This window comes from Malurus melanocephalus, unplaced genomic scaffold (genome assembly GCF_030028575.1).
Source record: "Malurus melanocephalus ecotype Western Australia unplaced genomic scaffold, MMel_1.1 scaffold_260, whole genome shotgun sequence".
Classification (NCBI taxonomy): Eukaryota; Metazoa; Chordata; class Aves; order Passeriformes; family Maluridae; genus Malurus; species Malurus melanocephalus.
In genome coordinates, this window is record NW_026623492.1 from 697,714 (window position 1) to 712,348 (window position 14,635).

General features: G+C 36.8%; 1 protein-coding gene across 5 annotated transcripts in view; it reads right to left on the reverse strand.

Annotated features, from left to right (window-relative positions):
• Positions 1-2,833: 2,833 nt before the first annotated feature.
• SMARCA2 (SWI/SNF related, matrix associated, actin dependent regulator of chromatin, subfamily a, member 2) overlaps positions 2,834-14,635 on the reverse strand; it is a 114,114-nt gene continuing 102,312 nt past the window's right edge. For 4 of the 5 annotated variants that reach the window (XM_057375861.1, XM_057375863.1, XM_057375864.1 and 1 more), the window contains exons 30-34: positions 11,271-11,376; positions 9,934-10,035; positions 5,705-5,837; positions 4,429-4,571; positions 2,836-3,803 (exon numbers count right to left, since the gene is read on the reverse strand). In XM_057375861.1, coding sequence (XP_057231844.1) covers positions 3,768-3,803; positions 4,429-4,571; positions 5,705-5,837; positions 9,934-10,035; positions 11,271-11,376 — 520 coding nt within the window. In that variant the 3' untranslated portion in view covers positions 2,836-3,767. Of the gene's footprint in view, positions 4,572-5,704; positions 5,838-9,933; positions 10,036-11,270; positions 11,377-14,635 lie in introns of all 5 variants that reach the window. The other variant, XM_057375865.1, reaches the window with a different exon arrangement.

Consider the following 14,635-nt stretch of genomic DNA (forward strand, 5'->3'; position numbering starts at 1 on the left):
ATGCTTAGACAGTTGGCAGGGCTGAGCATGTACAAACAGCTCAGTACTGCACACAACTTTGAGGCTCACCACTGCATCAGCTGTGCCTTTGTCTCGGTGTGCACACAGGCTGTGGCAGCATTTGCTGTGTCTCTCTGCCTCCACAAGCACTGAATTGCCAGCTTCATTCATGAGCTCAGGGAGTGAAAAATACTTCGCACTGGTCCTCAGCGCAAAACATTTAAGAAGGAAGCTATTTCTATTAACGAGTAAAAGATGCTGTATTTTCTTTGTTTCAGAAGATGTGAGGGGGAAAGAAATATTAACAGCATCTGAAATGTATAAAAGCTGTTAAATGTAGGCCCACTTAACACTGCTGCCTACTTCCCAGCAGAAACTGATGCACAAGAAAATACCTTGCTGATATTTACTCCACTTGGCTTGTCTTTCTCAGAGACCAAGCAACACTGATTCAAATGTTACTACACTATTTCTGGAATTAAGGCTGGAAATGAGCAAATTTCCATCAACATGGACTGCAGTACAGTCCAAAAGGTATTTCAATTATTTTACTTATCACTTCGTACTAGAGAAGGAATTCTGTAAAAGAGAAAATGCTGTAAAAGAGAAAACCTTATACAGAGATTTGTACATACTTTAAGTAAAAGTTTTCTCCTTTTTTTTTGGTCAACAATTTGGATGGCTACATATGACAACAATTTTACCTGTACCCTTTTCTTCACACAGTGATGTGCTAAGATTGCCAGAACAACTCATCTTGAAAAATACAATAAATTCATACAGAGAAACAGCATAACAATTAAAATTTCACTCTGGGTAGAAATGAACTCAAATCCTAAGCAAAATAACAGGATCATCTGCAGTGGAGGCATAGGAACAGCTTAAATCTAAATCCTACTTTATTTTCATGTTAAAAAATAATCGCAGGAGTTTTGGAGTTTTTCTGAAACTCAAGGAAGAAACTGAAAATATTCTGAAATTACTTAAATCTCATAAACAAAATGCAGCTAAGAATTGAAATGTATTTCTTCATGCAAACTGGTATCATAATATGACTTACAGCTATTGACCAAAACCAAAGCTACTTTCAATTTCAACAGAAACATTGTGCTTCTTACTTAATTTTTATTCTCCAGCTAAACACTCATCTGCAAGTAATGAGTTCTTGAAAAATAAATCAAACCAAGTCACTGCAAAGTCATCAGTGACTCTGGCGATAGGTAATGTGATACTGCACCTTTTACATCCAAGTTGGCAGTTTAAATTCAGTCTAGGCCAGCAGTGACTGGACCCTACTGCCACAAGCCTTTTTTGTCACATAACAGGTTGGTAAACTTGGTTCATTTTGCAGTGAAAAAATAGCATTTCTCTATCATCTTCTGAAACTCACTGAAAATTAAACTATCCTGTGTCACAGAATCACAGGCCTACTGGCAGCCACCTCTGGAGGTCATATAGTACAATCCCTCTGCTCAAGTAGGGCCATGTTCAGCTGGCTTTTAAATATGACCAAGAGAGACTTCACAAGCTCTCTGGGCAACTTGCTTAGGGCTCAGCCACCTTCATAGCAAAAATATTTCACAGTGTTCACATAGGGACTGACCACATTTCAATGTGTGCCCATTGCCTGTGGTCCTGTCCTGAAAAAAGGACAAGCTCTGCCTTCTTTGCACTCTCCTCTTCTTGATACTAATTCACGTCAGCAAGGTGCCTTTGAGCCCACTCTCTGTCGTGCTGAACAGTCCCAGCTTCCTCAGACTCCCTGTGTATGTCACATGACAACAGTCCTCAAACTATGTGAGTGGCCCCTTGCTGGACTTTCTCCAGTACATCCACATCTTCTCTTCAGCAGGAGTCCACCACTGGACAAAGCAATCCAGATACATCCCACCCGTGTGGAGGTGAGGGCAAGAATCACCTCTCTGGACCTGCTGCAACACTCCTCCTAATGCAGTCCAGGATGTCTTCTCTGCCAAACTGACACATTGTTGGCTCATGTTCAACTTGGTGTCCACCAGGACTTTGCAAAGCTGCTTCAGACACTGCCCTCATCAATGTGAGACTCTGAGATCAATGATATCTCTCTGTGAAGTACTGGTCCTCCATTCACATGGGGCACACACTAGGAATAAGATGTTTGAAACTGCTAAAGCTAAGCAAAGCTGACTTCTCTCAGTACAGGGCAAATATAAACAAATGGGCACCAGTCAAATTTACCAATCACTTTTCAAATGAGCTACAAAAATCTGAAGCAGTTAACATCCTGCAAGGCAGTATGACGAGATTTACTGCAGACACACTCTCAGAAGTTTATATAGCAAATAAATGCCCTGTTTACAAAGAGGTTTCCAGGCTTGTATATATTTTACACAATGTATGTTTAAATTTAAATTTTGATTTTGCAGAGTAGCAACATTAACTGCAGATAGGTGGTTCAAGCATTTACACTACTACATCTTATTGCATCACCACTGTGATACAAGACTTTAAATAAACTGACTTATGGATGGGCTGCCTGTCTGCATAACTAATTGTATTCATGCCACTGAGACATATGCACATACATTTCCTGGGGGAAAGAAGTGTTTTAATTTATTGTTTTATAACTTCAATTGTAATTAAGTAATGAATTATGCTTTTACTTCAAGATATCAGTTTACTACTTCAATTTTATTATTTTAACATGTATTGCATATCTCCTCTCCATCTCAGAAGATACTTCTACGATATTTAAATTTTTTATTCAGGAAGGACCACGACAGACCTCTCCACAGGAGACAATCCTGACCTCTCATTGCTACTATAAGAAGATTTCAGGGAACTTGTAACACAAGGCTGCATCTGTTGAACTAAATTATGTCTTTATTAGGAAAGCACCAACACCACATTCTTCAAAATTACTGGAATTTTATTTGCCTCAGGCTTATGACTTGCAACCAAAGACATTGTGCAAAGAAAGCAAAGATTAAGTACACTTTAGGGAAAAGGTGATAATCCACATTGGTAACATAGAAGATCAGTCTGATGAAAGAAGCCATACGTTACACTATATAGATTGCAATATTCAATAGCATTTTTAACCCAACTTTTTTAATAGAGGAAAAAAAAGTTAAGCAAAGTTACAGTAGACATAAATTTGATACAATTCAAAAAGCAGTTTTCTGAAGATCATCAAGCATAAAGTGGAAAAATGTATATGGGGCAAGGTGTATGAAAGCTAACTACTGAACATTTAAAAGCTATTAAACGAAGTTGCATATATGTACCACAGTGTAAAAAACCAATACAGGACAAATAAAAATTTTGAAATTGCCTGATGAAAAATAAAACAACCAGTGGCTTTTAATGACTTGTCCTGGTTATCAATGCTACAAAAGACTTTTTTTGTCTTTCTGATGCCACTGAAAAAAACCTTATCAAATGATAAAACCAGGCACAATCAAAGCATTACCAAGTCAAAACTAGCCCAGAGAAATATATTATCCCCACATTTTCCCTCCCAAGCTACACTGGGAGGGAATCCAAAAGGTTTCTCTGTAGTTGTTTTTTGAGGCCCATTTGGTCACAATATGTTACATTTTTTTTCCTTTTTTACACCATGATATCATATGTTTGTCTGGCACTATCCTAAAGCTAATTTATAGAGAATAGGAATACAGAAACAACCCAATGTCTATTTGACAAAAAGAATTCACTAGGTGTAATATAGGAGAAAAGAGAAGAGAAGGGGAAGGGGTCAGTTCTGCCAAGAAAATAAACCCTATGGATCACTCATCATCACTTCCGCTTGCTTCCGACTGGTCCTAGAGGTAAGAGACACAAGACAAGTCAGAAATTCTTTCCAGCTATTCTGTGGAATTTGTTAAAGAAGGAAAAATAAAAGGAAGTACAAGAAAGAAATATGACAATTAACCTGACTTATCAAGATAGCCTGAAGAAAGGTACTATGTTATCTAGTATTTCTCTTCCATGACATTTCATCTAATTGCTGTAGACTTCTTTAGAGAGGAAAGACAGAGAGTCAGGAAACACCAGCTCTTTCTATACAGATATTTAAAAACAACTGGGAAGACATCTATTTGCATGTGTTGCTATAACAGAAGCACCCACAAAACAAAGTTAAAAGCGGTAAGTTTTTCATCTATGGATGAAAGTGAACAGACCATGAAACTTAAAGGTTCAAAGAATGTAGGAACAGCTCGAAGAAATAAGCTCCAAACTTCTTATACTTCTTGTCTTCCAGCACTGGGACCAGATCTCATAAGCACACTCAGATACAGTTAACATCCCCACCCAATTCTCTCAAGATGATCACTACAGTTTAAACATGTGCTTAAGCATTAATATTGAGAATTCTGACAGCAAGCAGGACAGGGAAGAGATGCAATCACTGCAACCACTTCCACAGTCTCACTGAACAAAACTTACATTTTCATCTTGATCCTCATCACTATCATCATCACTCACGACAGGCTTGGCTTTTGCTCGGCTTTGCCTCTTCTTGCCTTTTCCTTTCTCCCGACTTTTTTCATCCTTCTTATTTAACTTGATTTTGACTTTCACTGATTTTGCTGCAAAAATTTTAACAGCATACATTAATGTAACTTTTACTTATCAACTTTAAATTCTGCTTCTGTTCACAGAAATTTACCTCAGACTGCTGTCTGAAAAGACAGTCCCCTCTGACTTTATATGGACTGTGGAACAACAAAGCATGCGGTGTTTGCTTTTATTTCTCTGCTTTTTGATAGTGTAAACAAGAATATATATTATACTATAAAGAATAACTTTAAGTTGACCAAGTGCACCTTCTCTTCATTCTGAGAGTACCTGGTGTCTACAGGTAATTATATGGTCCTGTGAGAAGACACAAGCATATAAAAATACTTCCTTCCTTACCCACAGAAGAGGTTAGCCTTTGTATAGACAGACTTGTAAAAAATTTTTGAAGTACAGAAATGCTATGTGGCAGTTACTGGTGAATTTTGAGTTGACACCTTTCTAAAAAAATATCTTATTCTGATTCCAGAATATACACCAATTTCCAAATGAGCCACTGAAGTTGCACACTTTGCACACACGTGACACATTTGGAAGGGTAGCTTAGGGCCAAGTACTACAGCTTCTGTAACCAGAAAAAAGGGATAGCTGGAGTTGGGGTAGATGTAATGGATGGCATGAAGTGCAATGAAGGARTCCCTCCTTTTCCATTTCACCAAGTTTCTAAGTCTGCAGGGACTTAGTGAGTGCTCTGAAACAATCAGACCTTCCCTTAGTCTCTCTCACACTGAGGAGTGTTTTCACCATCATCTGGTTCTTAACCATGGGATGAACTTCACATGTCACATCATGCCTCTGTGGTTAAAGACTGACCACTCGTGCATAAAGACTGTCTCTAGCCTTTCCAGGCACTTTCACTTATAAATCGCATGAACGGGCCCTGAAGGGCTTCTAAACAGTCAGTCCACAAAGCACCTCTGTAATTTGTTTCTGGCTTAAAAACACTTCAAGTAGAAGTATGCCAGAATATCCAGCTGGAAGACTAAAACAATGTTAACACCCAAGCAAACTTAGTAAGAAACTACTTCCACCAATAAGGTGGGAGAAAATACTTTCACCTTATAATCAGTCTCTGTAATGAAACAGCAAAATCTCATCTTCCATCCCCAAACATACTTTCTTTTCAGTATCTAAGGGAACTTACACTCTGATTCAGATTCTTCTTCTTCATCTTCTTCTTCATCATCATTGCTTTCGTCCTCACTTTCTTCTTCTTTGGCTATCTTCTGTCGTGCACTTTTGAAGACAGACTGAAGAACAATGGAATCTTCATAGATCTACAGTACAGATACAGATCTATGTCAGAACTATAAAGTCAAGCAGAATCAAAAAATTTGCAACACAGACCTTAATTTCTAGTGCAGATATGCAGAATACACCGAGTAACAATGTTGCATGAATTGTAGGAGAAATACCAACATTAATTCTTAATGCTTTAAATGAAGAAGTTTGTCAGTAGTGAGCTGCAAAGAAACAGCTCTTTCAATGTATTACATCTAAAATGTCTAGCTAGTGTGTTTTTCTTATTATTTCTACTAGGAACTATTGCACATTTTCATCAGATCATAACAGCCCTGAAAACCTGCCAAAGGAACAGACTTCAGAGGTAAGCACCTTAATTAAAACATGGGCTATAGTTTGGCAATACAGTTAATAATGATAAATGGTTAACCCTTATTTAATAATCTTTCTGTTTTTTTCTGAAATCCAAAGTGGCTACAAGGAAAATAATTTATCCCAAACAGCTAATTTCTTCCTTCCTCTCAGATCAGAAAAGACTAAAAAAAAATCGGGGCTTGTTCTAAATTTAACATGTTATCTCAAAACTTCTTCAGTTTCCAAACTATCTTGGCTACATCAGATTTTCTCTTTAACCTCAATCATGAGGGGATTCTCAACAGTAACAGGACTGCTTTTGGCTTGTAACACATTTCTTAGATTAACATAGTAAAAATCCTGTTATGTTGCTGAATACTGGTTCTTGGTAATCACCTGAAAAAATTACCTGCAAACCTCGTGCAGTTTGTCTTGTAAAATGTTGGAAGACAAGCATTGGAAAATTCAGCACTAAACAACTAAGAATAATTACAAGAAGAGTACAGAGTCACAGACTGCACTTGATTTTATCATCATCATCATTGTCATTCTCATCATTAACTACTTTGGCAGCCATTCTCTGACTAAATGACACACTTTCTTGTCTAAAGGAACACTAGGTATTTTTGAGAAAGATAATGGAAGGATTTTTGGCTGCCATTATGCAGTTCTGTATGCTAAACCTGGTAAAACTGCTCTAATGCTTTGAGGATTCAACGAACTAAAATAAAAAAAAAGCTGTGTTCAGAATCCTTTATTATTTAATGAAATGCGTTAATACTTTATGAAATATCCAATTTCTACCTTTTTCACTTGACCACCAAGTCCTTTTTTAGAAAAAACTGTCTCTCACTGTGGATTGTTCCCCATTCCACAAGTTCTTCTGTGCTTTTTGTTATGAGATGTTTGACTGCTCTTAATCATGGTAACATTTTTATATATCCATAAATATAAAAAAAGATCAAGAATGTTTTGAAAAGGCTGCATTCCTGTTTTATGACATTAGTGAGGCGTAAGACTCCAGAACTTACTTCCTTAAATCCAAGTAACAATTGACTTTCTCTTATACCTGCTTCTCTTTAAGTCAGCTATTGACAGAAGCCCCCAAGTTCCTCCTGAGAGCCATTTATTTTTCATATACATAAACCTAGCATATTCAGTTGTTCTTCGGAATGGCTGTTTTAACCRACCTTCTATATTTTCTCACACAAAAAACTTTTCTAAGATAAAAAGAATTAAAGACCCCTATAACATTTTATTTTTTTAATGCTGGTCACTACATAATTAGGGCATCAGTGTGACCCAGACTTTCAAACAAAGTTTTCCGATTAAATACATGGGTTTCAAAAATTATTTTAACCTTCTTTATGCGAAATTACTAATAGTCACGTTTATTTTGATACCCATAAGGCTGCTTCATGGAAAATTATGGAAATAAAAATTTCATTATTTTGAAAAAAAAMCCCCAACAATTCCAACAGGGTTTAAAAAATCAAGCAGCAATGCAGCAGAACTTCCCTCAAAAAGGCAGAAGCAATGACAAGAGAATTTAAGAATAAATGACAGCATTGAGAAATCTTCTGTTTGAAGACACACACAGTATTTTTAAGCCTATACATATCTGTGTGTCATTACATCATGAAAAACTTTCCAAAACACTGAGGTTGCACTGAGGACAAAAGCCTTAATACACAAAGCCATTCTACCCCTAAAAATCCCGAACAAGCTTCCATCTACATTTCCTTCTTTGCTCCAAGAAGCATGCACTATAATAACAGAACACTTGAAGTCGCTGTGTGCTTAAACAACTACCAGAATCAGCCCTTTTGTTTTGAGTGCACACACAAACACCCAATTTACTCAAGTGAATTAGTATGTCAGAGCAAAGTTAGACCAAAATTTTAACAAAGAACACAAGGTAGCAAGGAAGCCTGGAAAACTAGTGGAGTGCTGAAGGAGTGTCCTGCAACTCAGGGGAAAGAAAATTAATGGAGTGAGAACTTCACAGAAAACAACAAACAGAAAAACAAACAAAAAAACCCAACCAAACAAAAAACAACAACAACATAAAATCAAACAAAAAACCACAAAACACAACCTAAAAAACAACCTCAAAAAATCCTAAAACAAACCAAACAAAAAAAAAAACCCAAAACAAAACCAAACGAACCCACCACCACCACCCACAAGAAAATGCCACCCAAAAAATCTTACATATACATTGCTTGGAATTCATGCTATAAAAAGTCATACTAGGTCTTGTAATTACTGTTGCTTCAGTGGTACAGAAAATAATAATACAATWCTGATGCATGTTGGGTTATTTCCAAACAGAACAGCAACATCYTCTAACACTTCTACCCACTCAGGATTATTCTCCTGTCAAATCTACCACCTCTGCCTAAAGAGACTAGTTTTCTATTAGCAGCTTGAGTCATTCTGATGTCAATAATTTCATTGTATTTCCCATTCTACTACTGTTTTTCCTTTACTTCTTTTTACCTTCTCTACCAACTTTTCCATTTTCTGAAGTCTTCATACTTTTTGTTACTAACTTTCCTTCACCTTTTTTCCCTTCTTGTTACAATTAGATATTCATTGCTGTTTTACTGCTTTATGAATAAACAGTAAACTGAAAATTCACATTTGGGCATGTGACAAAATTATGTCCCAAGCATTCTATCATAATTAATTTACTTTTAAAGTATTTTCAGTTGGTGTATTTGTAGTTGTTTCCATTAACTGAAGACAGTATCTATATATTACAGAAAACTTTTTCTGTTTCTTGACATCAAAAATAATCAGTAAATGATTAACTAAACCCAACAATTCTTTATAACATATTGCGTACTCGTTTTTTGATTATCAAATTCTAACAGAACTTGCCAGTTTAGCAAAATGTCACTGATATTTAGAAATTTTATTAAGATATTGGCTCTTGGTAGCACCATCCTTCATTTACTTTTCTTTAACCTTCTATTAACATTTTTTTTTCAACTCTTGCACATTATGGAAGCTGTCTTCATGGTCTCTATTTCAACTGAATATTGTTTTTGAATCACAYTCTTTGGATCTCATCTATAAAAATAATCATCCAAGACTGTGTTTCATTGCACTGTGAGACAGCGTCTTATAATAGTAATTATTCTCATCTGTCTTATCTTTCTTACATTGTCTTTTGTATCAGCACCTTGTTCTGAATTCTGAACTCATTAATGTGTTTGAAATGAGCTTGCATTCTAAACCTCTGAGACTAATCTAGGATTTATTATTACTGTCTTAAAATGGACACCAACCTTTCAACAATTAAAAAAAATAATTAAAAATCAGAGGCTTGAGAAGGTATAAAGCTTCATATATACATCTTCACTGATGGACCATTTTGATTTTTTTTTCTTCTATAAGCAGAAGTGAAGACCTTTCTCAACATCCTGTCCTAGAGTACAGTTACATCTGCTTCTTCTGTGATCCACCGTGGGAAACCTAAAGTGACATATCACCCTACACACACTGCCTTTTACCACAGATTCAAATAGTCTTACTGCAGCTTTAAAGTACACACAGATCAGAAAAAAACTGATCTCAGAAAAAAAATTCTCTGAAAATATACACTGCAGCTATGTTCAGTGAATTCTGGATTCTAAGAATGTGGACGTTTTTTCTACTTGAAATGAGAAGCAAAACACAGAATTAATACACAAAAACAATAATCAACAAGTGCTGGAAACATTAGACAGGGGAAACCTGTATGCTTAACAGAAGTTAATGCATTCAGACCTGAGATCCCTCCAAGTTGAATGTCTGAGCATTGTGACACAGCAGCATGACGTCTTTCTCTAAATCCCCAAGACTCCGATACTTATGGTTGCGAATTCTCTCCTGTTGCATTTGTTGAGGAAATGTAGACAAATATTGATAATGGGGCAGCGGTGCAGAAAGAAGAACAGCAGAGAGGACATTGAATTAATATTTTAATCAACACATTAAAAGCTTTCTCTTAAAAATTTTTACCTAAGTATCAAGTTAAGTATCTGTTTAAAACAAAGAAAGTCTTCAAGCACATCGTTAACATATTACTCAAAAAAACGCATCGAAGAAAAAATTAAACAGTTTCTTTTTGAACAGTCTTAGTGAACTGTAAGAAAGCAAGAGAAATTGAATTATTTTGGTAAAAGAAGTTCCAGTTTTGTCTTTCTAGCAAAGAAACAAAATAACCATAACACAAATAAAATACAGAATGATGGCATCACTTAAGGAGCACATGCTGCCTAGACCCCATCTACCAAAGTCTGTTTAGACATGACCCGGTTCTTCCAAGATATGAAGCTAGGGTCTAGAGCAGAAGCCCTATGAGGAGCAATTGATGTCATTTGGCTTATTTAGCCTGGTGGAGACTGAGGGGAGACCTCACTGCAGTCCACATGCTCCTCAAGAGGGAAACAGCAGGGGCAGACACTGATCTCTTTCCTTTGGTGACCAGTGACAGGACCTGAAGTAATGGCCTGAAGTGTCAGGGGAGACTAAGGTTGGCTATTAGGAAAAGGTTTTTCATTCAGAGGATGTTTGGCCAGTGGAAGAGGCTCCCCAGACAAGTGGTCACAGCACCAGACTGACAGAGTTCAAGAAATGGTTGGACAATGTTCTCAGGCACATGGTGTGATTCTTGGGGCATCCTGTGCAGGGCCAAGAGCTGGATTTGATGATATATGTCAGTCCCTTCCAACTCAGGATATTTATGGTTCTATGATTTTAAATTTAGGGATAGCTATATTCCCCTAGAACTATAAAATCTTTGTAAACAGTGTATTTGTACAAAATCTGTTGACTGATTCACTATTAGATCTTTGCAAAAAAGGCACTGAGATGTCATCTCTGACAGTGCCACTCATGTCACATTACAATAGTTTGATTTGACTTTCAAATTACAGTGATACACTGCAATATACACTAAACAAAATTACTAACAAGGTGTGGTACAATATTTAAAACGTAATCCACAAATACAGGTACATAGATTATTCATGTTGTTATTTTAAAAACAACTTTATGCTCACTGTTCTGTGTAACAAAAATAAATGGAGGTATCTCCAATTCCAAATGCCTTCATTCCTTACCTTTATCTTTTTGAAGTCAACTGGTTTCCTAATCAATTCATAATACTCTGGTAGTTCTTTTCTGGATGGGAGCTGAATGAAGACTTCACTCAGCTGCCGTCCTGAACTGTTGAGGAAAAACAAAGCCATAATGAAAAGAATTACTCCAATTTTCTCACAAAACACWCATACACACACACACAATCTAGTAAAAAATAGAATAATAAAATAAAATCACAGTTTTTTCTTTGAAATATTTAGAAACTGATCCCTTTTTAAATTTGGTACAGATACTTAACTTACAATTTGAAACTGTCGTCCYAACGTATAATTAACATGTCATTGACATCTAACATCATCGGAGATGAATATGTATAAGAGGCTTTATGAAAGGAGGATCAGGATTTGTATCTGAATTCCACAGCCTTTTGCCAAGTACATACACTCCTATTGTTTCCTTGGTTTTGTTCAGCAATTTTTAGCAAGTCTCCCTTCTGTCATTCTTGTCGTCTTCTTGATCTATATAGTTATAGTGGTCTTGTAATTCTACATTATAGCAAACCATACTGATTTCCATTATATTATATGCTGAGTGCTATTAGGCTAACTCACTGTTATAACAACAAAAAAAAAAGAGTAACTTTATTAATGACTGTTGAGTTTCTAGGAAAATCATTGCAACTACTCTGAATTTCAATACTGCCACCTGKGCTTCTTCATTCATTTGAAATAAAGTGGTAGATTATCTATGAAACCTTTATACTCCAGGAACATTGCCTGTAACTTAGAGGTGTCCAGATTTTCTAAGACTCCCATATTTCCCATTGTTTATGCTTTTTAAATAGCTATTTTAACACTTTCATACTGAGGATCTTCTTTTAATCTTCTTACTTGTCATTCTGCAAATCATACATGAGTGTAAATCACCTTGAGAGGAAACGGATGACACTTGTGCGCTCAATTGTTTTTTGTTTGTTTTTGGTAGGGCTTTTTTCCCATGTGCATATAATTTTTCTCACTAAGTAGCAGAAGAAAGCTGTTCTGTGAAGAACTGCATACAGTGTTCACAAGCATTTCCCAGTTCACATTCATATGCTTCCATCTCTCACAGCTACTCCAGAAAGGTCCTGTTTTCTCTGCTGCATTTTAGATAGTATCTCAGGAACATCAAACTCCACAGGAGCTGGGCAAGGCAAGCCACGTCCTGGTTTCCACCTGAGCTTCTCTTTTAAGCCACCCTCCAAAGTAGCGTAGGATCTTATCAGACACATTAAACTAAAACTGAATTTGAGGTTAACTGAAGCGATTCTGCAATGGAGAGTAAGGCTGATAAAAAGCACACAACAGCTGTGCCCTTTATGGAAAAAATTAATGCTTACTATTGAGTATGCATTTCTTAATGGATATATAAGTAAGATCAGAATGTGGGAAGGTACTCTTTTCTTATGGACCTTATAGACTAATGAATGAGCAGGAATAAACAGATTTTCCTCATTTCCTAACTATCTGGTGCTCACCTAATCCATGATTTTTTATTGTTCTCAGTTTGGTCGTGGGACAAGGCTGCTCCTTACATCAGAGAACAATATAAGATGACAACAATGTAAATACTCTAATTGCAGACAGCTAATCAGTGTTCTACCAAATCTAGGCACCAACTGGCAGTTAGAGCATGTTTTCATTCAATGCAGACCTAGACACCAAAAGCCTCTATTTCATCCTGTACCCTTGTGTCTGACTTACAGCAGCAGCAGACGCTGCTCTTGCCTGCTCAGCAGGAGCTGCCCAGTTGCCTCTTCAATCTCAGCAAGGTGCTGGCACACACCAGAGCCCCTGTGGGCACAGCTGCTGCAGGTGAGACATGGAAGTGGGCATATGGTGCATCCCTGTCAGGTACAGGACAGTGAAGTCTATTTCCATAAGCTGTTGGGATAGATACTCACAGAGACCACGAGCACCTCAGTAGAAGGTACTAGCAATTTTACCCAACAGATCTGATTTATTTGGGAAGCACTGTTACTGAAATAGAAGAAAGCATAAAATGGACAGGTGACTACCAGAGCCACTTTCCTCCTGCCAGCAAATAACTGTGCTAGTCTGGCCACTACACCTTCCATCTCCTTTGGTATGGACTCACAAATTCATTACTTTCATACTTGCCCCATCCAAGTGTTTATACAATGGATTTAAAGGCACCAATCTTATTCTTGCTCTTGACCTGTGTATCTACGTCATGCTGCATGACAGAACCTCTTTCATCATAAAGTGCCCTCTCAAAGTGAAGCAATACAAGGAAAAGCAATGCATCACACAACTGACTAAATTAACATGTGTTTCTATTCCTTGGAAAACTGAGGACTGTTTTATTTATTTCTGTTCATAGAGTGAAATGTTGAGCAGCAACAGCTGCAACTGAGATTAACAGAATTTCTTCTGAACATATGCAACACTATGGTAACCAGCAACTGGATCTCTGGTGCCCAAATGGTATCTTAAAATTTCAGTTTCTATTCCCCATTTATAAAATGAGAATAAAATGCTGTGAAAGAAATTCTGTATCTGCAAAACATTCATACTCCTTAGGAGCATTATTAAGAAGCCCAGGGGGAATTCACCTATTCATTCACTCATCAGGGCCCACCTTACACATGCAAGGCACCAATCCTGAGGAAGCGCAAAGCAAAACAAGTGGTATCTTGTGGCACCATTACATGGCACACTGTGACTTACCTGCTTGCACCTTTGTACAGTATGAATGTGGATTAGCTATACACAAGGATTATCACTGCTGTGTTTTAATGTCTACACCTTTAACAGAAATTTTTATTTGAGTAAAATTACTAAACCTCTGATGCCAGTGTTTCTTCAACAGCACTTCAGAGTCTAATACTGAACAGAATTACTTCAGTAAGAAGCAAATAGCCACTAATAAACTAATTCTGATTAAATTTTAAAACATATTTAGCTTATTTGTCCTACTGAAACAGCTCTGGATGACAACGCTTTTAATCTCATGGCTGTAGTTATTCCTCTTTTTACATCCACACCCCCATCCTTGTATGGTATTTTATATTAAAAATACAACTCATAAATTATAAAACAGCAATATTCTATTTTCCAAATGCAAAACCAGCCAACTGTGATTTGTTCACACATTCCATTAAACTAAGAATGCCACAGAAAACCCTCAAGCTTTTGCTTGATGTAATTAATTACCAGAAACCATTTAAGGCCTTCAAAGAAAAAGCATTAAGGGCATGACAGAAGACTACAGCCTGATTTTGTCTACTCAGATCAATAACAGCTTATTCTGTTATATCATTTGTATAGAACCTATGTTCACAAAGAAGTACTATCTTGCACTCCCTTTGTATATGTGCACCCAT